Raw genomic sequence first — 26,397 nt, forward strand, 5'->3', positions numbered from 1 at the left:
AAAAAATAATGAAAAATATATATGGGTTGAAAACATTGGCATTGTTTGTTCTTAGGATAAAGAGTACAAACGGGTATTTAGATGATGTCAAATTCTAAATTTGAGAAATCCAGGCTACAGTGTTTTGGGGTGTTGAAAGCCTAATGTAAATGTCCTTTGGAAAATTTGTTGTTGTTGTTTTTTTTTATAGTTCCCATTATTTAATGAAATGTTTCAAATATTGTATATAGTAAACAACAGATAATATAACAAACACCCATCTGGTAACCATTTAGATTTAGCAAATTTTAATGTTTTACTATGATTTATTCAGATCTTTTGATATATTTTTAGGAAACTGAACAACTGTGACAAAGTTCAAATTTCCTTTGCATGGAATTCTCATATAAGAACAAAACAGATAGAATATTAAGGGCCTGGCACAGTGGCTTATGCCTTAATCACAACACTTTGGTGGGCCAAGGCAGGAGGATCACTTGAGCCCAAGAGTTTGAGACCAGCCTGGACAACATAGGGAGACCCCTCCTCTACAAAAAAAAAAAATTATCTGGAGGTGATGTCACATGCCTGTGGTACCAAGCTACTTGGGAGGCTGAGGTGGGAGGATCACTTGAGTCCAGGAGGTTGAGGCTGCAGTGAGCTATTATGGCACCACTGCACTGTAGCCTGGACAATAGAGTGAAACCCTGTCTCAAAAAAAAAAAAAAAAAAAAAGGAAAATTAGGATTGCATTCTTTCCACATATGTGACATATGTTGGCCTGGCATTTGAATAATGCTGTATTTCCCAGGATCCTTTGTACTCCTATTTCTCTCTTTCTGTTTATATTTATTTTTAAGTAACCTACTGGTTTGTAGTATAACTTTAATGATTTTCAGTACGTGCTACGAAGATAGAATACACAGACCCACTAAATAAGTGTGTATGTGTGTGTAGTGTATATAAATACACAGATTATATAATATATTTTTGATCACTTCTGTTTGTTGTGCTCAGATTACAATAAAATAAACTGATCAGAAACAGGCAAGATGTCTCAGAACTACTCTGGCTAATCCTAACTAAACCGCTGTGTACATCTATACTAGAAATATATAGGAAATCAAAAGGAACCAAACTGGAATGCAAATGAAACAAAAATCACTAACACTGAACCAAAGCACCTCCTGGCATTTTTAATAACATTGTTCTGTCCCAAATGAAACTTCATGTACTTTGGACATGGAGGTTAATGATTGCTAAAAAAAATCTTTATAATTAAGTTTTCTCTAGTTTGATGGTTATTATATTCCATGTGATGCATCTTTCCATAAATTTTGAGAATGCCTCAACACTTATAGATACAAATCTAACTGTCAAGAGAATACTAACAACTGTAGTAGCTATCGTGGATCAATAACATGATATCACAGCTTTAATGCATAAATTTATTTATGGTAAAACGTCAATAAACAACAAAAATTGTACTCTTTCTTTTAAGAGATGCCTTCATTGACTTTTATGAAATAGCAGATTTTTTCCCAAAAGATACTTTTGTATCCCACTTTGCTGGAACCCTAAGTCTGAACACCTATGTGTCTTTTTATTACCGATTTTTGGCCCTTCTGACCAATTACAACAGTCTTCTTTGATATGGAAGAGGTTACAAATAGTTCCAGGCTAGGAGGGATTGAGGAGAGTAATTTCAGTCTGTATCATAGTCATTATAGCCATTATTATTGTCACTTTCATTATTATCAGAATAACATGTATTTGTCCTTTATACAATGTTGGGTATAGTAACAAATGCTCTACATGCATTAGCTTATTTTAGTCTCACAATAATCCTATGAGGTGGAAACTCAACAAAATATTTGAGCTTTTGCACACCTCTAGCTGTTTCCTCAGCCTGGAAAGTTCTTCCCCATGATCTTCATCTGGCTGTCTCAAATCTTAACTAAAATGATACTTACTTGGAGAAGTCTTCCTTGCTTACTCTAAAATAGCTATACCTTATCACTACTTATTCTTTTATTCCATTACTGTATTTTATTTTCTTTATAGCACTAACTGCTTTCTGAAACTATCTTATTTATGTACTTATTAGTTTAGGTGCTTATCATCTGTCTACTACTATTAGAATGTAAATTCCAAGATAGCAAAGTCTTTGTCAATTTTGTTCATGTTTTACCTCCAGCACCTAGATAAGAGCCTGGCATTGGCTCTGGGCAACTGAGCTTAGCTCAACACAAATTCTTTATTATTGTTGTTGTTGTTGTTCATTTCTTTTTTCCACATATTTGTTCAATAAATGAATAGTATTATCTTGATTTTTGTAGATGTGTAAACTAATACTTGAAATAATTTAGTCAAGGTTATTTAGCTAGCCTAACTTCCTATGTTTTGTCTGTGGAAAAGAGGATTCGCTACATACACAAGTCTCTAGCTTTAGCCGATCTAATTAGTGCATGTCTCTGGACCTGCAGGTGTAGGGCTTATGTTAAGAAAAAACTTTACATACATCTGAAATAATCCTACCTATATTGCTCATCCTGAAAATGAGTTATATATTATTAAACTGTATTTGTTAACTATTACTTGATTAGATCATGAGAGGCTTGATTAGCAATATAATGTATGCCATACATAGCTGTAATACTAGGCATCAGAATGCCTAGTTCTTATCTATTTCTTGAAGAAACTTTTCTACACACTTTCTAAGCTGTTGCCACTTTACTAATGCAGTATAGACATATATTTGTACATCTTTCATGTGCCTTATGCATGCTAGTTAAGCATTTAGAAAAATAAAGTCACAACTTTTTCAATCAATACTAAAATATGATTTAGAAAGGAAAACAATACAGCCACACTGAAATGAGTAAAACATTAGGGTTTTTTTAACTGAACAAATAGGTGATAGGACACGGCATTTAAGAATGAAAACTAAGAATATTAAATCTAATTAAAAACTCAGCATTTCAAACTTCATGCTTAATGAAAACGAATGTGACTTTCTTCCAGAAGTGCCAAAAAGTACATAATAATTACAAATGCTCAATAATTCAAGTTTTTATATTATTGACTGTATCTATTCCTTGGCCTCTATTTTTTATAATTAATATTTTCTGAAAACTTCCTGTTCACATACTCACCTAAATTAATCTTACTTGATCTTACTTTTGAGAACTGTCAAAATCACACAAGTGCAAAACAAAGAAAAAATCAACATTTCTTATTACAGGTCTAGTATATCATCCAAACAAAAGGATGATAGTAGGAAGAACAATATAGTAATAGCTAACAATATATACTGTTAACTCTGAGCTAAACACTCTCTATGCAAGCACTTTACATGTATCTCTAAGCAAGGACTTTACATGTATTCTTATTTTCTTTGCAAATATTCTATGAGATAGATGTTATTATTATCTTCATTTTATATGTGAGGTTATGACTTATACAGTGTTATACAGCTAATAATGATAGAGCCAAAATTCAAATCTAGACAGTTTGTTTCCAGAATGCTATTCCCCAAAGTTCCTTTTTGTTATACCATTCTCCGTCACTCCTACATTCAAATCCCTATTCTCAGTGGTTCTCATCGCTAAGAGAAATAGTCAAGAGCAAAGAGGCAATGAAAATGCAAGGTGTGATTAGGAATGCAATGATTGTGATTGTTAGCTTAGAAAGGTAGAGTGATTGATAGTGTACAGATATTTAAGTTTGGAAGTCAAGAGAACCAAGTTCTATTACTACTTTGCTGTATGACCTAAAACCAGCAATAATTCCGGCCTTCTAACCTTTAGAATGAAGAGTAATTACTCTGTAAAATAATCAGTTATCCATCTTAAGATTGGGAAATAATGAATAATCTGAAATTCCTCTTAGCCAAAAATACTTCATTTAGCTTTGTAATACATTATATAATTTGGGTAGTAATTTTTCTTCATATTTATGATCAACATTGAAATTTTCAAAACAAGCACCAAACCAAAATTATTGTTGTTACCAAGAGGAGACCAGCCTGGGATTTGCAAAATTTCCAGAGGTTACTGAGCATGGTCCAACTTGGAATTAAAGCTTTATATAGGATATATATTAAGAACATTTAACATTGATGATTAAATTCATATTTTCTTGAGTCATGGTGATAACCAGTTCTAAAGAATAGAAAGTGTGTTCTACATATTTTAATATTTTCTTTAAGAACAAGTAAGGAGCTCACCAAGTTACCTATAAAGAAGCATAAACAAGCTTTGATTTTTCAGTGGTAATTATAATTAACATCTCCAGCTATATAACCTGACACACTTCCAACTTAAGAATGGGTCAATACTGAAAAGGAAGTATTTTTCACATTAACCTAGAACTTAGGAAAGCTCAGTGGAATTTAACAATGAAAATTTATATAACAGTGGGAAAACATTTAAGAATGGTCCCCTGGAAAAGATTTATAAAATTGTTTTGCTTATAAGTATTGTCTGTTTGCCAGCATACTCTTATGTTATATGTAGATTTTAAAAAATAGCAGGCCGGACCCTATGGCTCAAGCCTGTAATCCCAGCACTTTGGGAGGCCAAGGCAGGCAGATCATGAGGTCAGGAGTTCAATACCAGCCTAGCTAACATGGTGATACCCCATCTCTACTAAAAATACAAAAATTAGCCAGGTGTGGTGGTGCACACCTGTGGTCCCAGCTACCCGGGAGGCTGAAGTAGGAGAGTTGCTTGAACCCGGGAAGCGGAGGTGCAGTGAGCCAAGATCATGCCACTCCACTGGAGCCTGGGTGACGGAGCAAGACTCCATCTCGGGGAAAAAAATAAAGATAAAAAATAACATTGCTACTCTCTATCAGTGAGCAATAAATGACTGAAAATTCAAAGAATAAATGGTTATGGATACATACACACGTGTGTCTGTTTTTATGTGTGTATGTGTGCGTGTATGGAAGTTTACCTTTGATTAGAGGTTTTTAAATGTGATTACTGTTAAATGATTAGTTCATCTGAACTAATGGGAAAGGCGCAGCTGAAGCAGAATTTTTTTTAACCCTGAGGATTTAATAACTTTTTTAAGCAACAATGTTCCTTTTTTATTTCTTGTTTTGGTCTATTAAGTGGGCATTTGTTTAATTCGGTGACGAATTTTATATAATTTTCTAAAAAAATGGACACCTTTTATATACGATTTGATAAAAGACAGCAAATAGAGGTGGGAAAGGTTTCATATAGCTATAATATTCTGCAGATAAAAGGAGGCTTGGAAATTATCTGGCTCAGAGGCGTTTAACCTTTTTTCTGCCATGGACCCATGTGGTAGTTGGTCAAAGGCTAAAATGTTTTGAAGTATATAAAATAAAATATATAGCATTAGAAAACGAATTCAAATCATGATCAAAATAACTCTTAAACTGTGATATAATAATAAATGCCTATTTTTAAATGTATTAAATAACAAACTAGGAGCAGGTCTAATAACTACTATAATTTGAAATCATGATAAACATAAAAAGATATTTACAACCATTGAAGTAAGAGATTCTGTTAATATTACTGTGATTTGTTGCTTGTGCTCATAATGAAAGAAGATAAATATTAATTAGATTTTTAAATATAAAGATTGTAATTTCATTTCTCTGTCCCAGTGAATGGACCTTTTACCCACAAGATTCTCTCAAGGGACCCATTGACCTGAGTTAAAACCCCTAGAAACATCCATATTTTGCAGATAAGAAAACCAAGACCCACAGAGAGGAGACAACTGTACTAAAATCATACAACAGAGAATTAGATTAATCCTAGCAGAGCTAATCTCACACCTTTACTCAGACTTTTTCTGTAGCTTTAGTCTGGAAGTTGGCAATTCGTCTATTATTTGTCACTGATTCCTAGCATGATTTGTAGCAAATTCTTTTTTCTTATCGTGCCTCAGATTCTACCTATATAAAATATATGTGACTTAAAATATTCATAAAGATAATAATAACAGCTTCAATTTCTATTTTATTTTTACTTACAATAGTTTTCACTTTCACTTACACTATCCTACTTAGTTTTCCCCGTATTATGGATAAGGAAATTAAAGCTCTAAATGTTAAATGTCACATCCAAGGTTGCACAGCTAGGAAGAGGAAAATCCAGTACTGGAAATCATACCATGGGACTCCAAAGGACATCCTCTTTATCATGCTGCCTTTCGTGCCATAAATAAGCCAGAACTCTTTGAGTTCTTCAGTTGAATATGTGCTGTGATATCATAAATCTAATTAAACACATAAGAGCCATTATTAAACTCAAGTGAGCCAAATACTTGCATCCTAATTTATTCCAATAAAGTGATGCATGAGTGGAACCATGGAAGAAAACTTTTCTAGAACAATTATCCACTTGTGTTTAAGAAGTAAGAAGAGAAAGAAATAGAATGTAAGAGTCTAAGATTGTAGAGTTATTGGCTTAATGTTATTTACATCAAACTTTTGCTTCTGTTTCAGGGTAGGCTAAAGAGGCAAGTAATCTGAGTAAATGGGTCCCTTTTTCTCTCTCCTCTTAATCTTATGAGTAGATAATCCTCAAAGAAGTTCATTCTTTCAGAGACTCATTACTCTTAAATAAATTTAATAAGGTAGAAAAACTAAAGTCAAAATAAGCCATGATGCATCAAAAATTTCTATAATGTCTGTCATTATAGTGACCAGACCATGTAAGATATAAAACATCCTGCTCTCTTAGGAAATAAGGAATCTTCTTAACCTAACCTGAAACCCTTGGTATAGAAAACTTTTACTGGACTCCAAATGTCACTATGTTATTAACCTTAAATAATATTAATTTCAAAATTCTTGAGATCATTCTGTAGGATACCTAGATATCTCTTAACTATAATCCACATACTTCTCATATTATCTGTCAATACTATCAGGCCCAAATAAGTAAAAATTCTTTGTAAGCTGATAAAACAGGTACAGGAATGGCTATGATCATACTTATACTATTAAAAATAAATTTTAGTTTGCTAAGATTGAAAAGAAAAATAATTACTACAAAATAAACATTCAGATTTAGCAAATGTTTCCTCTGTACAAAGCAGTGTATTTCATGTAGTGGGAAATAGAAAGAGGATAAAGTCATGAGCCTTTTCCTCTAAGAACCTGCGGTCTACTTGGGGACTCATATCAGTAATTGGAATATAAGTAACTATTAACTCATATTCTATATTATAAACTTCTATAAGTCCTATATTAGAAGTTCAAATAAGATGCCTTGAGAATCTAGGCAAATCTCAACCTAGATTGTAGTGTTGGTTGCACAGCCATATAACTTTATTAAAAATCATCAAAATTTAATACTTTTATATTTAATATGAATGAGTTTTATGGTAGGTAAATTATATCTCAACACTGCTAAAAGAGTTTAGAGAAAGAAGAAATTATTTCTGATTGAGGAACTTGGGAATTTTTTCTTAATGGCTGGGGTAATCTAAGCTGAATCTTAAAGGACAAGTAGTATCTGCATCAGAAAATAAGCAACAGTGTATTCCAGAGAAAGGCAACAGCTTGTCTCAGATCTAAAAGCTCAAGAATACAAGGTAGTTTCTAGAGGAGCTGGTTGAGACTTTGCTCCATGCCGTAGATTATATGACTTGCATGCCTACCGTGCATATGGACATATGGCTATGACATTTCCAAAATGTTCTGGCCTATCCCTACTGAGAAACATATAACTGTACATAGAATTTTCTCCCTCTCTTTGGGTTAGAAACGAGAGCTTGCCTACATTATAATGAGGAGGGTGTGTAATCACAGATTTATTTTATAGCTGTCAGTGGCACCACTGATCATAACAACTACTGACATTTATTTTCATTTTTATAGCTTAAAATCACTGATAAATGCATTATCTCCTTTGAGCCACAATCTTTATTTTTCATGTGAGAAAACTGAGATTATGGGAGGGCCCAGAGCCTAAAATACCAAAGCCACATTAAAGGGAAAGTCAAGATATTCTGGCCTGCTAAGAATAAAAGGACAGAGAGAAAATGAGTATGTGATCATTGAACAGTTTAGACATCTGGTAACTAAATTGGGATGTACACATGAATCAAAGCTCATCTCACACAAAAAGAATAAAATGGATAATATGAAAGCAAAATTGAATTTTTTTCTGAAGAGCTGAAATAACCCTATTATTGACAGGAATAGCCCTTGTTAAATACCTTGTATTGATAATAGAGAAGAGTACTTAGGAAACAGTTTCTAAATAGCTTTTTTGTTGTTTGCTTTTTTAACAATGTAAAAAGATTAAAATTTAAATTGTGTCTTTCCAAAACAGAGGACTTCTCAGATTATGTAAGTAAGCAGCTAAACAGAAACTTAATTTCTAATTTAAAATGTGGTTAGTGGCCAGTAAAGTCATGTTTAAAATGGAAAGATAGTTTTCCTAATGTCCATCAAAGAAGATGACTTATTTTGTTCTTCACTTTGACCCCATCTGACCAAGTGCTCAGAATTTTTCAATATGAGCCATACTGTATACCATTTACAAGAAAAAGGAATACAAATTAGCCTGGTGAGCAGCAAAATAGGCAATTTTTTGAAACCTGATTTGTGTTAACCTGCAATCAAATGTAATTTCCATTTTAATACTTATACATTCTTATAGTGTTATGAACCTATTCTTAACACGGGTTTTATTTTCTTTGTTTCTCTCCTCCCTCACTTCTGTGAAATGCAGAAGGGAAAGGATGTTTGTTATTCACACATTTGTACCCCTACTAACTGGTGTTACAGTACATCTGGCTTCCACTGGAGAGCCCCTGACATCGCAGGGAACGGTGATCAAAATTCCACACACTAGCTTCAAGCTGGGGGCTCGTAGCTACTGCAGCATTGAAAGGGAATCTTTTCCTGGCTTCTTTAAAATAAGCATGGTGATGGGATGGTTTAAGGGAAGAACACCTCTCAAATCACATGACCACTGCTATGCTTTCGTGTGTCCTGCTTTCTTCATAACAGCTTGGCACTACATTCTTTCCCCTGTATCTTAGTGGGCTTGTGTGTGTACAAGTTGGGTGGAGGGTGGGGAGGTAAATGGATGGTTATACATTATGCATGCATCTTTCACTGTTAAAGCAATGTGCCTTCCCTTATATGTCACGAATTATGGTCACAGATTAAATCTTCTGTGTCCTGAGAGATTGGGCCATCTCTCTCTTTTTGGTGTGAGATTCATGTGTTTGGGTGTGTTTTGATGTTTACACCCTCAATTGTTCTTCATGTTGCATTTAACGTAAGTTGAAATGTTCTCCCATAAGAGTTAGCTTTTCATGTTGGGCTGAAAAAGTCTTCATTTCTGTGTAGCAATTCATGTTATTATAACCTATGGCTTTCAATTGTACCTCCCATAATGAAGAGCTGACTTTAAACACTGTGCTATTCTTGTTATGACCTAAGCATAAGGTAAGTGATTTCTCTAACTGTATCTAAAGATTCTTGTTGTTTGTTAAAATTTCCTCAGCTTTTTTTAAGGCATTTTCACTTTTGTTCCTAACATTTATTATGTGCTCTCCCTTCTGTTTTTCTGTTTCATATTTTAAGATTTCCTAATGAATGATGTGATCTTCAGCAAAAATTATATTACACATGTAAACACATGTTGAAATGAGTTATTTGATGTCTCAAACAATCTTGATTAGTAAATGAATACCGTATGTTTTCATTCAGTCCCTCATGTTTTTTATTTTCTCCATTGATTTTAATATAATATGCTGTTTCTACATGTTATTTTAGTTTTGATTCCAGTTGAAAGGGGAATTGTCAATACTGTAAAGTCAGATGTTAACTGAAGTAAAATAACATGATCCAATAGAATAAAGTAGAAGGTAATCAGATGCCTTACCTTTTATTTCTAATCCCTGACAAATTTAATGTTAGGCCAAAATCTGTTTTATTTTGCTTTCCAGGCTTTCCTTTTTTTCCCATTGAGTAAAGCCAGGGTAACAGAAGGAAAAAACAAGAAGCAATAAAACTTGAGACAGATGTGTGTTACCTTCTTTATAGTCCATATGTATAAGAACAATAGTTGTTTCTCAAGTTTATCGTTTCAAGTGTATGCCATTAAATTGTGAGTTAAGTAAAATTTTCATTTTGAAATTGTATAAAATTAAGTACATATTATAAAGAGGACTAGTTTCATGGTACAAGAGAAAAAGTTATTTGCTACATGCATAAATAATAAACAACATTTTTAAATTTTTGTTTTCTTCAGTGGTGTATAGATTGATTGACTGATTGATTTATACACACACACATACTCAAGATCCCTAAAGAAATTCTTATTATCATTGATATGAAAGTGATTCTCCCCAAATCTGGTTCAAATAGCCAATGTAATATAAATGGGAAAGTATTTATTATACTGCTATTGGCAATTTATGAACCTTGATAAACGCTCAGAGTCAGGGAATTGAACTGTTTTCGTCATCCAAATTTCTCCACCAAAGCTGTTTGAAATATATAGTTCTAAACTGAGGTGCCACAAAGCAACACTTGGGTTTCTTTATTCAATTCATGTTATGAATGATTTTTGTTATTAATTTTTTAAGTTACCTAGGGAATGGGAGAGGGTAATTTGTTGTTGTTTTGGTTTGGTTTGGGTTTTTTTGGTAAAACCAACTAGTTCTTCACCACCATTTCCATTATATACATTAGAAAATGTATATAAGAGGCATTATATAAATCTGTTGAACATTTTATGAGACAATTTGAACTACTCATCTGAACTGCTCTGTTCATTGTAAATCTCTTGTTTCTATCCATACACTAGCTCCACTCTAGATTGGAAGGGCTTAAAGATGAACTCTGGAGGAATAGAGGCTACGACTTAAGAGTAACTATTACTGATCAAAGGAGCCACTTTCCATTCGCAAACATTGCTTTGCGCTATGGGTTTGGGCTCCTTCTGTTTCTACATCTTGTTGAAGACTTTCTTGACTTCCATTTGACTTCTTTGAACTCTGTTTTTGTCTTTTAACATTTCCCCCTTTCTTTTCCTTCTCTCTACCAGATTTTTCTCTCACTCTTCTAGCTTTCTCTTGTGTTCTTTGAATCACTTTTTAAAATGTAGTTTCTCTCTTTATTAAGCTTGTCTATTGTCTGTTAGTGTGTGTTTCTTTTCTTCTTTAAGGCTGTAGTGGTATAGTTACACTTACGTTCATTCCATAGTATAGCAACTTGCTTATTTATTTTGCAGCAAGTTCATTTGTCATTCTTACCCTCTTGGTATGAATTTTTAATGAGTAATAGCAGAACATTCTGCATTTACATATTGTCCCCTTCTGTAATTCCATACTTTATTTTCCATTGTCTATATTTACACCCTCAAACCTCTCTCTCACTTTTCTTTTCCTCATTCTTGCATCTTCTTCCCTGTGTTATTTTCTTTAAGCAGCCATTGATTTCTTTCCCATTTGGTCCAGAATTGTTCTTAAATAAGACCTCTGAGTAAAAGAATATAAGAATATTATCTTCAGATTAGCTTTTTCCTTCTAGTATGTTTAAAACTAGTTGAACAATCTGGGCCAAAAGAGAACAACTAACATTTGGAATATTTTTTCCTTTTTTTTTTTTTTTTTTTTTGGTGTGTCTGTGTGTGTGTGTGTGTGTGTGTGTGTATTTTTTTTTCTTGTATGTATGTTTGTGACTTTTTATTTTTTATTTTTATTTTTTTTTTTTTAACATTAACACTTGTTTTTTTCAGGGAAGGACAACCATAACCCACCCTAAGTTGCAACATTCCTTTCATAAGTTGTTTCATTATGATAGTAGATTGTGTTGAACTATAGAAATTAATTTGTTGTGTATATATCCATCTGGGGCAAGCTGCTGTGGAATGGGAAGCAGAGGTGTGGAGCTTAAATACAGTTTCCTTTAAATTAACAACATGTTAATGACATGTACCATGCTCCTTGAATATAACAGTTTTGTCACATTTAAAAGAATGTTTCAGGCCGGGTGCAGTGGTTCACACCTGTAATCCCAGCACTTTGTGAGGCCGAGGCGGGTGGATCACCTGAGGTCGGGAGTTCAAGACCAGCCTGACCAACATGGAGAAACCCCATCTCTACTAAAAATACGAAAACAAAATTAGCCAGACATGGTGGCGCATGCCTGTAATCCCAGCTACTCGAGAGGCTGAGGCAGGAGAATCACTTGAACCCGGGAGGTGGAGATTGCGGTGAGCTGAGATCGCACCATTGCACTCCAGCCTGGCCAAAAAGAGTGAAACTCCGTCTCAAAAAAAAAAAGAAAAGGAAAGAATGTTTCACATTGACCTAAACATTGGAGTAAAAGCATAAGGGTTTCTGATTGATAAATGATATATCACCTAAGAACTGGTAAATAAATTTTGTTCAATTTCATTGATTTTCAACAGAAGCATATTTCATAATATTACAACTATGATAAATTATGATAATAATTAACAAAGGTTATCAGAAACAAATGTAAATGTTATGTAAGGATTTCTCTATTTTCTTCCCATTAATATATATACATACTAAAAAATTACTGTAATGGAATACTTAGTTACAACTTTATTACTTGAGTTTTTATTATTATTCTAGTCAAGAGATATACTAAATGCCGTAATATTAAGGGCCAATATTTACAACTAAATATACAGTAACAAATTTCCATATACTGATTTTTAAATACAAATGAATAAAAAATCACCTTTGGTTTATCTCTGTGTAATTTGCAATATTGTACCCCAAATTTTTTTCTAGAAGTCAGTTCTTATAAGGAAAAGATAAATAAAAAAGATGAAACAAGTATAAAATTTTTACTAACATGTTATGACATCTGAAATACTAATATGTAAAGCCTTTGCTCCTAGACCTCAGGAGCTTGCCCTTTAAATATGTATATCTGCCTATTCATGCTATAAGCCCTAAATTACTGAGTTTATGCTCTTTCTACAGGTCCAGTCCAGGTGCAGCAGCAAGGAGAACATTCTCAGAGCCAGTAAGTATTTTACCATTTCTGGTGGGCTGCTGAACTAGACCTTATAAAGCTAAAAATGATATTTTGGTGAAAAAAAGAAGAAAGCAATGGGGAACATTTATGTGACTAATATGAATATTAGGGCTTTTACCTTGTAAAAATATTGCCAGTATCAATATATTAATAAATATTTCCCTTAATCTAATTGTTTTTGCAAGCTGACACCAGAACTTTGATACACTCCTAGGAGGGTAGGAATGAGCTCCTCTGTGACGCTGAATCTCTCTAATTGTTTCACTGCCAAAAGTTATTTGAAAACAAACTAACTGAAAATAATAATAATAATAATGTACATTCCTGAAGAGAAGCTAATTCTAAAAAAAGAATATGTGGCTCCCAAAAGGGTACATCATAATCATTTTGTGAATATGAATTTCTGACGTATCATAACTTCACAGGCAGCATGTTTTAGAACATAGAACCCTAAACCAAGAGTAAAGAATCCTCTATCCTCTATTTTATTTATTGGTTTGATCACTAATAGCGTTAACTCAGAAGTCATTTAACTTTGTATATCATTCATTTTTCTATCTTATAAAAAGGAACTATAATAGGTTTTCCTTATCTGTATCCTTGAAATGATGTCATTGAAAATTGTGTCTTAAAAGATTTAGGATCCTAAGAAAAAAGTGCTGTATAAATTCTAATTGTTTTATTATTGTTCTTTATAACTTAATAGCTTAATTACATCACCCTATCTTCTTCCTGATCTTTATCAAGAGAAGTACAGGGGAGTCATACTGAAATAGGTCTACTGATACTCATGCCACTGGGAGTTTTAGCAAATTGAATGATTTCTATTTCTAGCAGGATATCCGCATTATTTTTGTGTTATATTCCTGGTTATAGTTTATTACACTGAAAGGATACAGATTAACATCAGCAAAGGCAAAAAGATACATAGGGCAGAGTCCAGAAGAAACCAGGTGCAAGCTTCCAGTTGCCCTCTCCCAGTGGAGCCATATGGACATTGCTTATTTCTCCCAGCAACAATGTATGACAGAATGCATCAAGTATTGCCAAGCAAGGAAGCTCACTGAGCCTTAATGTTCAGGGTTTTTATTGGGGTTGGGTCACATGGGCACAGAGTGCTCATGTGACTGATCTTTATTTCACAATAAAAAAATAGAGACCTTCACAAAGGTAAAAATTCTTGGGGTTTTTTTGTGTAAATTTTTCCATTTTTGTTTTGTAAATCTGTTATCTTAGCTCCAAACCCTTGGGTAAGCACAATTATTGCTCACCCAAGACCATTATATTGGCCAGGCACAGTGGCTCACACCTCAAAGAAATAAATTCCTCTGAGTCCCTTTGAACCTCCAATTTAGGGCATGGAGAGTGTTTCCAGTTGTTACAGTGAGGTGAGTCTCACATTAGATTGAACTTTTATTTATTTTCTTTGAGCTCTCCAGTTGCCAACTGTATTTTGTCTCCTAGGAGTAAGGAATCCTTTTTAGGACACCTTTGATAATCTAAATTTGGAAATGCATTTATCCTTGGTGAAAATCTGTCTTATTACCAATAACACTTCTATTTATTTCTGTCTATCCTTATTTTCTGTTATATCTCTGTAAGGGGTAAGTTCATAAGGAAAAACATAGACATAGGCCTCAGTAAGTATTTTGCAAGCTGGCCCTGAAAACCAAGTTTCAGGTTTCTTGTAAGACTGGTGTCCTTTAGATAAACTTTGCCCTGGGTCATTGATCAACCTATGAGAACCTTCCTTGTTCTATTTCTGTTTTGTTAGTGAGAGTCTTGCTATGGAAGAATTATAGTAAGCACCCTAAGGAATTTTTGATATGAACAAAATTGTTTATTTAAAAGGAGCCTGAGAATAAAAAGGAAACAAAATTGCAAACAATTAATGAGCTAGAGTTTTGTATTGGTTTGAAGAAATATCCCAAATAAAATCAGATTGCAAAAGTACTTCCATAAGAAATTCCTTGGCCAAGGCAAAATAAAATGTAATAAACTTAATGCCTCTTTTACATCCCTGAAAACCAAATCTTGGCCCTAATTAAGAAGATACCTGGGTCTCACTGGCTATTGCAGACAATGAGTTCCCAACTTTTCTGAAATTGGCATGCCATTATATGACTTAACCAAGTCCTTAGAAACTGAACCTCTTTCGTGGGCACCAAATGTGAACAAGCTCTTACAACCCCTTGCCTTGCTATATCCATCAATCCTAAATGATTGTATCACGATCTTTATCCATTCTTAATGAAGCGCCTATATTAAAAGATCTACTTTGGACCAAACTTCAAAATCTTATAAATATCCTGACTTTCCTTTCTGTGACTCTGACTCTAAGACTAAGTCTTTGTTGAAGTGGCATTTTTCCTTTCTAGAGTCAAACTCCCTATGTTAAAATCTTGATTTCTCTACTTATTAGCTGTGTGAACTTGAACAAGTGCTCAGTATCTCTATGCCTCACTTTCCTGATCTGTAAAATGTGGTAATAACTTATTCACAAAGGGCAGAAATTGTAAAGAATAAAATAAATAAATTTTAAAATGTGGTAATAAGATGATCTACCTTATAGATTGTTACAAGGATTAATTAGTATATTTATGCTAGGTACATAATCACTCAGTAAATGTTAGCTGATATTATTGTTACTGTTACTACTGATACTACCAATTACCATTATTTTCTTGATAATGATGATAATAACAAGGTTACTTTTTATTGAATGTTACTGTGTATCAAATACTTTTGTACATGTTTCATCCTACTTAATCCTCACATACAACAAATCCTGTGAGTAAAATTCTATTAATTTCTACATTAAATAGATAAGGAAATTAAAGATTCCAGAGTTAAATAAGTTGCTTGTGTAAGTAAATGGTATATGAGTTGAAGCCAGTATTTCAGACCTTGATTTTATAGCCCACATTTTTAACGAACATGCTGTGTTACCTACTTAATTTCAATAAGGCCTTCAAAACTCAATTCAATATTATGCAAAATAAGCAATAGATAAGAATAGAAATTGATATCTGGTATATCCATGGGTACTTATAAACAAATATCTGATTATCGGTGCCAAAATCATTTTATTACCACATATACTATAAAGATGATATGATACTAGTTATTGTCTTATGTCATCTTTCCACCTGTAATTCATTTCCTTCTGTCAACCACTTTATTTTTAATAAAGCAAAATTTTGTTATTTTTATGAATAACTGGTTTTATGCAAGAAATCAAGTAAACTAAAAAAATGTTACAGTGAGGAATGCCATATGTGAACTTATATTTCAGCACTTCAATACAGTGTTTTAATTGCTTTCTTTCTCCCCCACCCCGAGACAGAGTCTTGCTCTGTCACCCAGGCTGGAATGCAGAGGCATGATCTCAGTTCACTGCAACCTCCACTTCCCAGGTTCAAGTGATTCTTCTGCCTCAGCCTCCCAAGTAGCTGGGACTACAGGTGTGCGCCACCATGCCCAGCTAATTTTTGTATTTTTAATAGAAACAGGGTTTCACTATGTTGCCCAGACTGGTCTTGAACTCCTGACCTCGTGATCAGCCTGCCTCAGCCTCCCAAAGTGCTAAGATTACAGGCGTGAGCCACCGTGCCCAGCCTTAATTGTTTTCTTAATGTACTTTGTTCAGCCTGTGTATAGGACAAGTGGTACATTTTCCTAGGATTAACTTTTATAGATTTTTTAAGTCTATTTTAATGGAATTTAGAATTTTTATTGATATATATTTATACCTATTTATGGAGTACATATGATATCTTGATACATGCATAGAATTTGTAATGATCAATTCAGGGTATTTGGGATATCCATCACCTCTTGAGCATTTATCATTTCTTCATGTTGGGAACATTTCAAATCCTATATTCTAGTTATTTTGAAATATACAATACATTGATGTTAACTATAGTCACCCTACTGTACTATAAAACATTAGAACTTATTCATTCTATATAACTGTATGTTTGTACCTTTTAGCCAACTTCTCTTTATCCCCCACCCCATCCTTCCCAGCCTCTGATAATATCACTCCACTCACTGCCTCAATGAGGTCAACTTTTTTAGCTCCCACAGTTTAATGAAAAGTTACAATATCTGTCATTCTGTGCCTATCTTACCTTCACTTAACATGCCTTCCAGTTCCATCTGTGTTGCTGCAAATGACAGAATTTCTACTATTTTAAATAGTAGTCCATTGTGTATATATACCACATTTTCTTTATCCACTTATTTATTTATGGACACAGTTTAATTCTATATCTTGGCTATGGTGGACAGTGCTTCAGTAAACATGGGGGTACAGGCATCTCTTTGATATGCTGATTTCCTTTCCTTTGGATATATACCCAATTGTAGAATTGCTGAGTTATATTGGTAGTTCTATTTGTACTTTTTTGAGGGAGTCCATAGTGTTTTTTATAATGTCTTACTAATTTACATTCCCACCAACAGTGTGTAAGAGTTCCCTATTCTCCACATCCTTACCAGCATTCATTACTTTTTGTTTTTTGTTTTTTATAGTAGCCATTCTAACTGGAGCCGGATTATATTTCATTATAGTTTTGATTTGCATTTCTCTGATGATTAGTGATGTTGGGCATTTTTTCATATACCTATTGGCCATAGGTATGTCCTCTTTTGAGAGATGTCTATTCAGCTAATTTGATTACTTTTTAATGGAATTATTTGGGTTTTTTCTGTTGAGTTGTTTGAATTCCTTGTATGTTGTGGATATTAGTCCCTTGTCAGATGAACAGTTCGCAAGTATTTTCTCCCATGTTGCAGGTTAACTCTACTCTGTTGATTGTTTCTTTTGCTGTGTGGAAGCTTTTTAGTTTGATATACTCTCATTTGTCTGTTTTTCTTTTGTTGTCTGTACTTTTGAAGTCTTAGCCAAAAAATATTTGCCTATACCAATGTCCCAAAGTGTGTTTCTTCTGTGTTTTCTTCTAGCAGTTTTATAGTTTTTGTTCTTATGTTTAAGTCTTTAATCCATTTTCAGGTGATTTTTGTATATAATAAAAGATAGGCATCTAGTTTCATTTTTCTGCATATGGCTATCCAGTTTTCCCAGCACCGTTTACTGAGGAAGATACCTTTTCTCTGGTGCATGTTCCTGATGCCTTTGTCAAAAGTTAGTTGGTTCCCTATTCTGTTTCATTGATCTATATGTCTGGCTTTATATAAATACCATGCTTTTTTGTGTACTACAGCTTTGTAGCTGCTATTGTTATGGTTACTACTAGTATTACTAGTATTACTATTATTAGTATACTATTGGTGCTTCTGGTATTATCATTATTCTTTGTTTTTGAGACGGAGTTTTGCTCTTGTTGCCCACGCTGGGGTGCAATGACACGATCTTGGCTCACTGCAACCTCCACTTCCCGGATTCAAGTGATTCTCCTGCCTCAGCCTCCCAAGTAGCTGGGATTACAGGCATGTGCCACCATACCCTGCTAATTTTATATTTTTAGTAGAGATGGGATTTCACTGTGTTGGCCAGGCTGGTCTTGAACTCCTGACCTCAGGTGATCCACCTGCCTCAGCCTCCCAAAGTGCTGGGATTACAGACATGAGCCACTGCACCCAGCCTTATCATTATTCTTTAAAGACATTGTCTTAAAATATCTACTCTTTTAATGAAGATACATTAACAGGTTGGAGTAACAAATTAAGCTTTAAAATACACTAGTCTTACGTAAATTTATCAGATAATTTGACTGCCACCTCTGAGAGCAGAGTTTTAAGCAAATGGGTGCATTTAGGACTACGATTAGGGTATAAGAGGAAGGGAAAGCCTAAAAGGAAGGCAGGTAAAGCTTGGGTACCTTTATAAATCACTCCCTCCTTAATGAAGTAATTATCTTTCTTGGCACTTCTGTCCTCTAGTGTTGCTTTTAAACTATCTGTTTGCATTTTCTCCAGCTTCTTTGGTAGCTTTCATGGTGTTTTTTGGGGTTTTTTTGGTTTTTTTTTTTCCCCAGTCATTAAATATCAGTATTATTCAGACTTCTCCCATAGATCTTCCATTCACATTCACACTCTATATTATGCATGAGCAAAGCCATCTATTAACAAGGCTTCCAAATAAATCAAATCTGTAACTCCAATCCCTATCTTCTTCCTAAACTGCAGATTTTTTTTTCCAATTGTCTGTTGTAGATCTTTTCTTGAATATTATACAAGTATCTTATACTCAACATGACTAAAACTAAATTTATAATCTTAATCTACTCTTCTTCCATATTTCAAGGAGTAACATCACTAGCCACTGATTTGTCCAAAGCAGAAATCTTTAGTGTTTTTTATTCCTCATCCTACAAGCATTTTTATCATTCTAAAATACAAATCTAAACCTATCATACTCCTTTAATAACTTTAACCCTTTAATGGCTCCTTATTGTTCTTGCATAAAGGCCCAACTCCTTAAAATTGCTTACCAATGGCTTCTACTTATCTCTAGGTTTACCTGGAATGCAGTACACCAGCCATATGGACATTTCAATTTGCGGATAGTTCCCTCTTTCCCAAAATGTTGATTTCTCATTTCTTCCGAAACCTGGATAACTCCTACCTATCCTACAGTTCTTTCAGGAAGCCTTCTATCACCTCCCAAATCTGAGCAAACTGCCCCTCCCAAGTTCTTTTCTAGTATACTGTAGTTTCCCTAGTTTATTGCAAGCCTATTTACAGTGTAGTGCTTTTCTGTCTTCTCCACTGTCCCCTCTACTCTACCCTAAGCATCTTGCAAGACCTCATCTATCTTGTTCCCTGATACTATTACCAGAATCTATCACCATGACTCTCTCTCAATAAAAGTTGATTGGATGACTGCATAAATAAATGAGAGAAAGACCTTGAGCAGACAGAGCAAGCAAAAGGCAGCAGAATATGCTAAATAAGAAACCCGTATGGGAACAGAGAAGGAAAACAATGAACATTAGCAAAAACTCTAATGTTAATTTATTGAAAATACTGGGGTTTTTTTGTTTGTTTGTTTTTTTAACTGCTCCTTCTCTTCAAATTATCTCATATATTCACTCTGGCCCCTATCCCTTAATTCATTCTCACTACTGCCACCCAGGTTCTGGACTTATTACTACCTCTTGCCTGGAGTATAAATCAGACTTTTCAGTCTTATACCCCTTAATTTGTCATAGATGGACAGGTCTTCTGGTTAATTTTCTTGCATCTTACTATTAAGAAACATTAATTTTTATCTTTTTTATTATTCCCAGGAAAGAGGATTTTGAAATAATCCTTGGAGAAGTATGTTAATTTCTTGTACCTCCTATTTTTAGAAAAAAAAATTCTTATCTCTTGCTACAACCTAATCCCTTATCATCTTGATTGGCATTCACAGGATCTGATAATAGCTGCTTACCATCATTTAGATTATCTTTCTTTTTTTTTTTTTTTTTTGAGACGGAGTCTCACTCTGTCCCCCTTGCTGGAGTGCAGTGGCCGGATCTCAGCTCACTGCAAGCTCCGCCTCCCGGGTTCAGGCCATTCTCCTGCCTCAGCCTCCCGAGTAGCTGGGACTACAGGCGCCCGCCACCTCGCCCGGCTAGTTTTTTTGTATTTTTTAGTAGAGACGGGGTTTCACTGTGTTAGCCAGGATGGTCTCGATCTCCTGACCTCGTGATCCACCCGTCTCGGCCTCCCAAAGTGCTGGGATTACAGGCTTGAGCCACCGCGCCCGGCCTATTATACTAAAGATAATTAGCAATTGACTTCCATAAATATTTATTGAGGTACTGTTTATAAGCATTATCACGACTTTTTTATCTAATCTAAGTAAACCAACTTTATTCAATTTTCTTTACTATATCCTCATGTAGTTTATTTACTAGGTTCACAAAATTTAAAAAGAAAAAATTTTTTAGAGATTGGATCTATGTTGCCCAGACTAGATTTGAACTCCTGGGCTCAAACAATCCTGCTGCCTCAATCTCCTGAGTAGCCATCGTGCCTGGCTCTCAAATATAATTTTTTTACTTGTGAAACCTAAATTCCCAAAGTAGTATTTGCTATTCAGTTTAAATTTTGTCTTATTTCTCTTATTTTTCTCGGTTATCACCTTTTTATTTTATATGAAAAGTTGCATCATTCATTACTTTGAGTTAGGCTTTTTACCTTCCTCATTGTCAGCATTGTAGCTGGTATTGCTAAGAAACATTAAGTTAATAGATAGGATGCCCCAACCCTCATATCCTCACAGAGACACCAACTTAACATCAATATATGGTCATAATAGCTTCATGAGAACTCCAGAAAACAGGTAGTTGCAATATCCCCAAGCTGGCACAAAGTCAAGAATAGCCACACTGAAATGGGTAAGAACTGTTTTACTTTACCTGTGATAGTCCCTCCTCCAAGTCAGCATAGCTTAGCATAATAAAGAGAAAACACCCTACTCATGGCTTCTTTCGGTGGGGGAAGAGTGAAACATACATGCAATATTCTAGCTTTTCAGAAAGCTGCCCAAAAAACTGCTTTCTGTCTCACTGCATTGACGGAACTACCACAGTTTGAATGCCTGAGGGCTGCTGAAAGCCAGGGAGAGTGGAGGCAGCTTGCTGTAGTACCACAAGGCCTACAGTGCCAACACAGGTACCAGCACCAATCAGTGCAATCTGGAGAAAGTGCCCAATTCTTGACTTTTCACCCAGGAGGGAGAGAAGAGTGGAACATGCATTAGGTGTTCTGACTTTTTGGAGGGCTACCAAGGGAATGGTTTCTCTCTTGCCTCACTGGGGTGGTAACAGAGAGCTGGCATACTTTGGATGTCTGCACACCACTGAGAATAAGGAACAGTGATGGCTTGCTACAGCAGCACCACAGAGCCTACAATGCTGCAGACAAACACCATTGAGAGCAAGAGATTGCAAGCTCCTGACAGAGAAACCTGCAAACCTTTCTAATTGGGAAATTACATACACAGACCCAGAGAAGTCACACTCCCCCGCTTTCAAAAAGGTTTCAGAGGCCCCCTCAGAATTTCTAGCCAGGTTGATTGGTGAGAATGTCCCCTATATAAGGCCCGTCTGTAAACACTGGGAGACATGGTTGTTTCTCAAATGACTAAAACTCAGCAAAATATCAGAAGATCAAAGTAATTATCTAGAAACCAACTTCAAAGAAACAGAGATTTATGATTACCTGGCAAATAATTCAAAATAATTACCTTTAAAAAGGTTACTGATCTAAAAGAGAACACAAATGGACAACTAAACAAAATCAGGAAACCAATGAATGTACAAAATGAAGATCTCAACAAAAAGTTAGAAACTATTAAAAAAGAACCAAAGAGAGATTCTAGAGCCAAAGGATACAATAACAGAATTGAAAAATTCACTAGATGGGTTCAACAATTACTGGAGCAATCAGAAGAGAAAAGCAGCAAAATTGGAAGATAGCTCATTTGAAATTATTGTTAGAGGAGCAAAGAGAAAAAACAGAACAGAAAAGTAAAGTAAAGAAAGCCAAAGAGGCCAGGAGTGGTGGTTCACACCTGTAATCCCAGCACTATGGGAGGCCAAGGTGGGCGGATCACTTGAGTCCAGGGGTTCAAGACTAGCCTGGCCAACATGGTGAAACCCTATCTCTACTAAAAATACAAAAATTAGCCAGGCCTGGTGGTGCACACCTGTAATCCCAGCTACTCAGGAGGCTGAGCCAAAAGAATTGCTTGAACCCAGGAGATGGAAGTTTCAGTGAGCCAAGATCACACCACTGCACTCCATCATGGGCAACAGAGTGAGACCCCAACTCAAAAAAAAAAAAAAAAAAAAAAAAAGAATGCCAAAGAGATTTATAGAATGCCATTATGTGGACCAGTGTATACATTATGAGAGTTCCAGGAGAAAAGGGACACAGAACTTACTTGAAGAAATAACGGTCAAAAACTTCCCAAATTTGACAAAAGAAATATACATCCAGACAGTTGAAGTTCAAAGGATATAACTAAGGTGAATCTAAAGAGACCCACACTAAGACATGTTATAATCAAACTGTCAAAAATCAAGGGCAAAGAGACAATCTGAAAGGAGCAAGAGAAAAGTGACTCATCATGTACAATGAAGTTCCCATAATGTCATTGGATAAATTTTACCAGTCAGAAGGGAGCAGTATGTTATATTCAGAGTGCTAAAGGAACAAAATCTGCCAGTGAGGAATACTGCACCCAGCAAAACTGTCCTTTCAAAAATGAAAAAATAAAGACTTTCTCAGGCAAACAAAACCTAAGGGAGTTCATCACAACTAGACCTGGCTTACAAGAAATGCTAAGGAGAGTACTGCAAGTTGACATGAAAGGGCCCTAGACAGCAACATGAAAGTTTATGAAAAATACAAAGCTCACTGGTAAAGGAAAAAATATATATATACGAATTCATAAAACTATATTACTATAATGGTTATCCAAAGTAGAATTACATGTAAAGCACATGTAATTCTGGATAGAATTTAATAGACAAAAACCTAAGGTATAACTACAAATGACTGTTAATGGATAAATTATATCTAAAGATGTAATTTGTGACATCAAAAACACAATGGGGATGGGAATGTAAAAGAGTAGACTTTCATGTATGATTGATAGATTGTTCTAACTATGTTTCCTGTAAGTCTCATGGTAATTACAAAGAAAATACTTATAGAAGATACAGAAAAGAAAATGAGAAAGTAATGAAAGCACATTAATAATGCAAAGGAAGACAGCAAGAGAGAAAAAGAGGGACTAAAATAGCTACAAGACAGACAGAAAACATGTGCCAATAATAAGGCTTTTAAATGTAATTGGATTAAACTCCCCAGTAAAAAGACAAAGTGAATGAATGGATTAAAGAAACAGCATGCAATTATATTATGTCTACAAGAGACTCATCCTTGATGTAAAGACACATATAGGCTGAAAATGAAAGGACAGAAAAAGATACTACTTCATGCAAATTATAACCAAAAGAAGCAGGGGTGGCCATACTTATATTAGACAAAGGTTAAACACTGTCACAAGAGACAAAGAAGAATATTATATTGATAGAACAGAAATATATAACAATTATAAATTAAAATCCAGCTAACATTACAGCACCCAAATATAAGAAGTAAACATTGACAGGATTGAAGGGAGAATAGACAATAACACAATAATGGCAGGAGATTTCAATATTCTACTTTGGATAATGGATAGAACAACCAAAAGGATTAATAAGGAAACAGAGAATTTGAACACTGTCGACCAATTAGATCTAACAGAATATTCCACGCAACATACATGGAATGTTCTGTAGGATAGACCACATATTAGGCTAAAAAACAAGTCTTAACAAAGTTAAGAAGATTGAAATCTGTGAGATATCTTTTACAATCTTAGTGGACTGGAACTAGACATCAATAGCAGTAGGAAAACTGGAAAATACACAAATATGTGAAAATTAAATGAGACACTCTTGAACAACCAGTAGATCAAAGAAAAAAATCATGGGAGAAATTAGAAATATCTTGAGGCAAAAACATAACACACCAAAACTTATGAATTGCAGCAACAGCAATACTAAGAGAGACGTTTATATTAGTGGCATGTACTTTAATGAGGAGGAAAGACCTCAAATCAGCAACCTAACTTTTTACCTCAAGAAATGAGAAAAAGAATAAACTAAATCCAAAGTTAGCAGAAAGAAGGAAATAATAAAGATCAGAGCAGAAATAAAATAGAGAATAAAAATACTAGGAAAAAAAACAATGAAACCAAGAGTTGGGTTTTCTAAAATGCCAACAAAATTGACAAACTCTTAGCTAGACAAAAAAAGAGAGAAGACTCAAAATAACTAAAATCAGAAATAAAAGAAAAAAGAAAAAAAACAATGAAACTAAGAGTTGGGTTTTCTAAAATGCCAACAAAATTGACAAACTCTTAGCTAGACAAAAAAAGAGAGAAGACTCAAAATAACTAAAATCAAAAATAAAATAAAAGAGGAGACATTGCAACTGATGCATCGGAAATACAGATGGTAAGAGACTACTCTATACAATTATATGCCGAAAAATTGAATCACCTAGAAGAAGTGGATAAATTCCTAGAAACACAACCTTGGTGTTCAGTCACAGTCCTGGTGACTGAATTATGGAGAAACAGAAAATCTAAACATATCTATAACCATTAAGGATATTGAATCAGTAATCAAAATCCTCCCAATAAAGAAAACCTCCTAATAAAGTAAAACCCATGACCGGATGGCTTCACTGGAGAATTCTACCAAGCATTTAAAGAATTGGTACCAGTTCTTCTCAAAATCTTCCAAAAACTTGAAGAAGAAGGAATGCTTCTAAAATAATTTTATTAAGTAACATTACCCTGATACAAATAGAAAAAGATACAACCATAAAAAAGATAGCTGATAAAAAAAATTTGATACAAAAATCCTCAACAAAATACTAGCAAACCAAATTGGATTATATACTTCAGCCATGTGGGATTTATCCCTGGAATGCAAGGATCGTTCAATGCATGAAAATCAATAAATGTAATATGCCACATTAACAGAACATGGAATGAAAATCACATGATCATCTCAAATGATGCAGAAAATGCATTTTAGAAAATTCAGCAACCTTTCATGATATAACAATCAGCAAACTAGAAACGGAAGGAAATTACTTCAATATAATAAAGGTCATTTCTGAAAATCTCATAACTAACATACTAAATGGTGAAAAACTGGAAACTTTTTTTTTTAAGATCAAGAAAAAAGCAAAGATGCTCATTTTTGCCACTTCTCTTCAGTATAATCCTGGAAGTTCTAACCAAAGCGGTTATGCAATAAAAAGAAAGAAAATGCATCCCAACTGGAAAGAAAGAAGTAAGATTATCTCTGTTTCCAGATGACATGATCTTATGTAGAAAACGCTGAAGATTCTACTCATATACATACATACACACACACACACACACACACACAGAGAGAGAGAGAGAGCAAAACAGTTAAAGCTAATACAAGAAGCCAGTAAAACTGCAAAGTACAAAGTCAACAATAAAAAATCAGTTGAATTTTATACACTAACAGTGAACAATTAACAATCTGAAAAAGAAATTAAGAAAATCCCATTTACAGTAGCATCAGAAAGAATAAAATACTCAGGAATAAACTTAACTAAGAAAATGAAAGACTTCTGCAGTGAAAACCACAAATCATTGCTGAATAAAGTTAAAGTCACAGTAAATGGAAAAATATCTGGATTCATGGATGGAAAGACAGAATATTGTTAAAATATCCATACTACCCAAAGGAATCTACAAATTCAATGCAATCCCTGTCAAAATCCCACTGACTTTTTTTTATAGAAATAGAAAGTACCACCCT

General features: G+C 34.3%; 1 protein-coding gene and 1 long non-coding RNA gene across 31 annotated transcripts in view; one reads left to right on the forward strand and one right to left on the reverse strand.

Moving 5' to 3' along the window:
- GPHN (gephyrin) overlaps positions 1-26,397 on the forward strand; it is a 734,546-nt gene that overhangs the window by 554,682 nt on the left and 153,467 nt on the right. For 24 of the 30 annotated variants that reach the window (XR_013395171.1, XM_077938281.1, XM_028850392.2 and 21 more), the window contains 1 exon segment: positions 12,958-13,000. Coding sequence is in view for 29 of the 30 variants with exons in the window: in XM_077938281.1 (XP_077794407.1) it covers positions 12,958-13,000 (43 nt within the window). In the remaining variant the exon portion in view is untranslated. 30 annotated transcript variants of the gene reach the window in all.
- On the reverse strand, positions 20,434-24,906 carry LOC144330320 (uncharacterized). Its single transcript, XR_013396371.1, has 2 exons — positions 22,806-24,906; positions 20,434-21,239 (listed from the first exon to the last, which is right to left on the reverse strand). It is a non-coding gene; the product is annotated as an uncharacterized LOC144330320 (long non-coding RNA).

The sequence above is a fragment of the Macaca mulatta genome, chromosome 7, assembly GCF_049350105.2.
Source record: "Macaca mulatta isolate MMU2019108-1 chromosome 7, T2T-MMU8v2.0, whole genome shotgun sequence".
In the NCBI taxonomy this organism is placed as follows: domain Eukaryota; kingdom Metazoa; phylum Chordata; class Mammalia; order Primates; family Cercopithecidae; genus Macaca; species Macaca mulatta.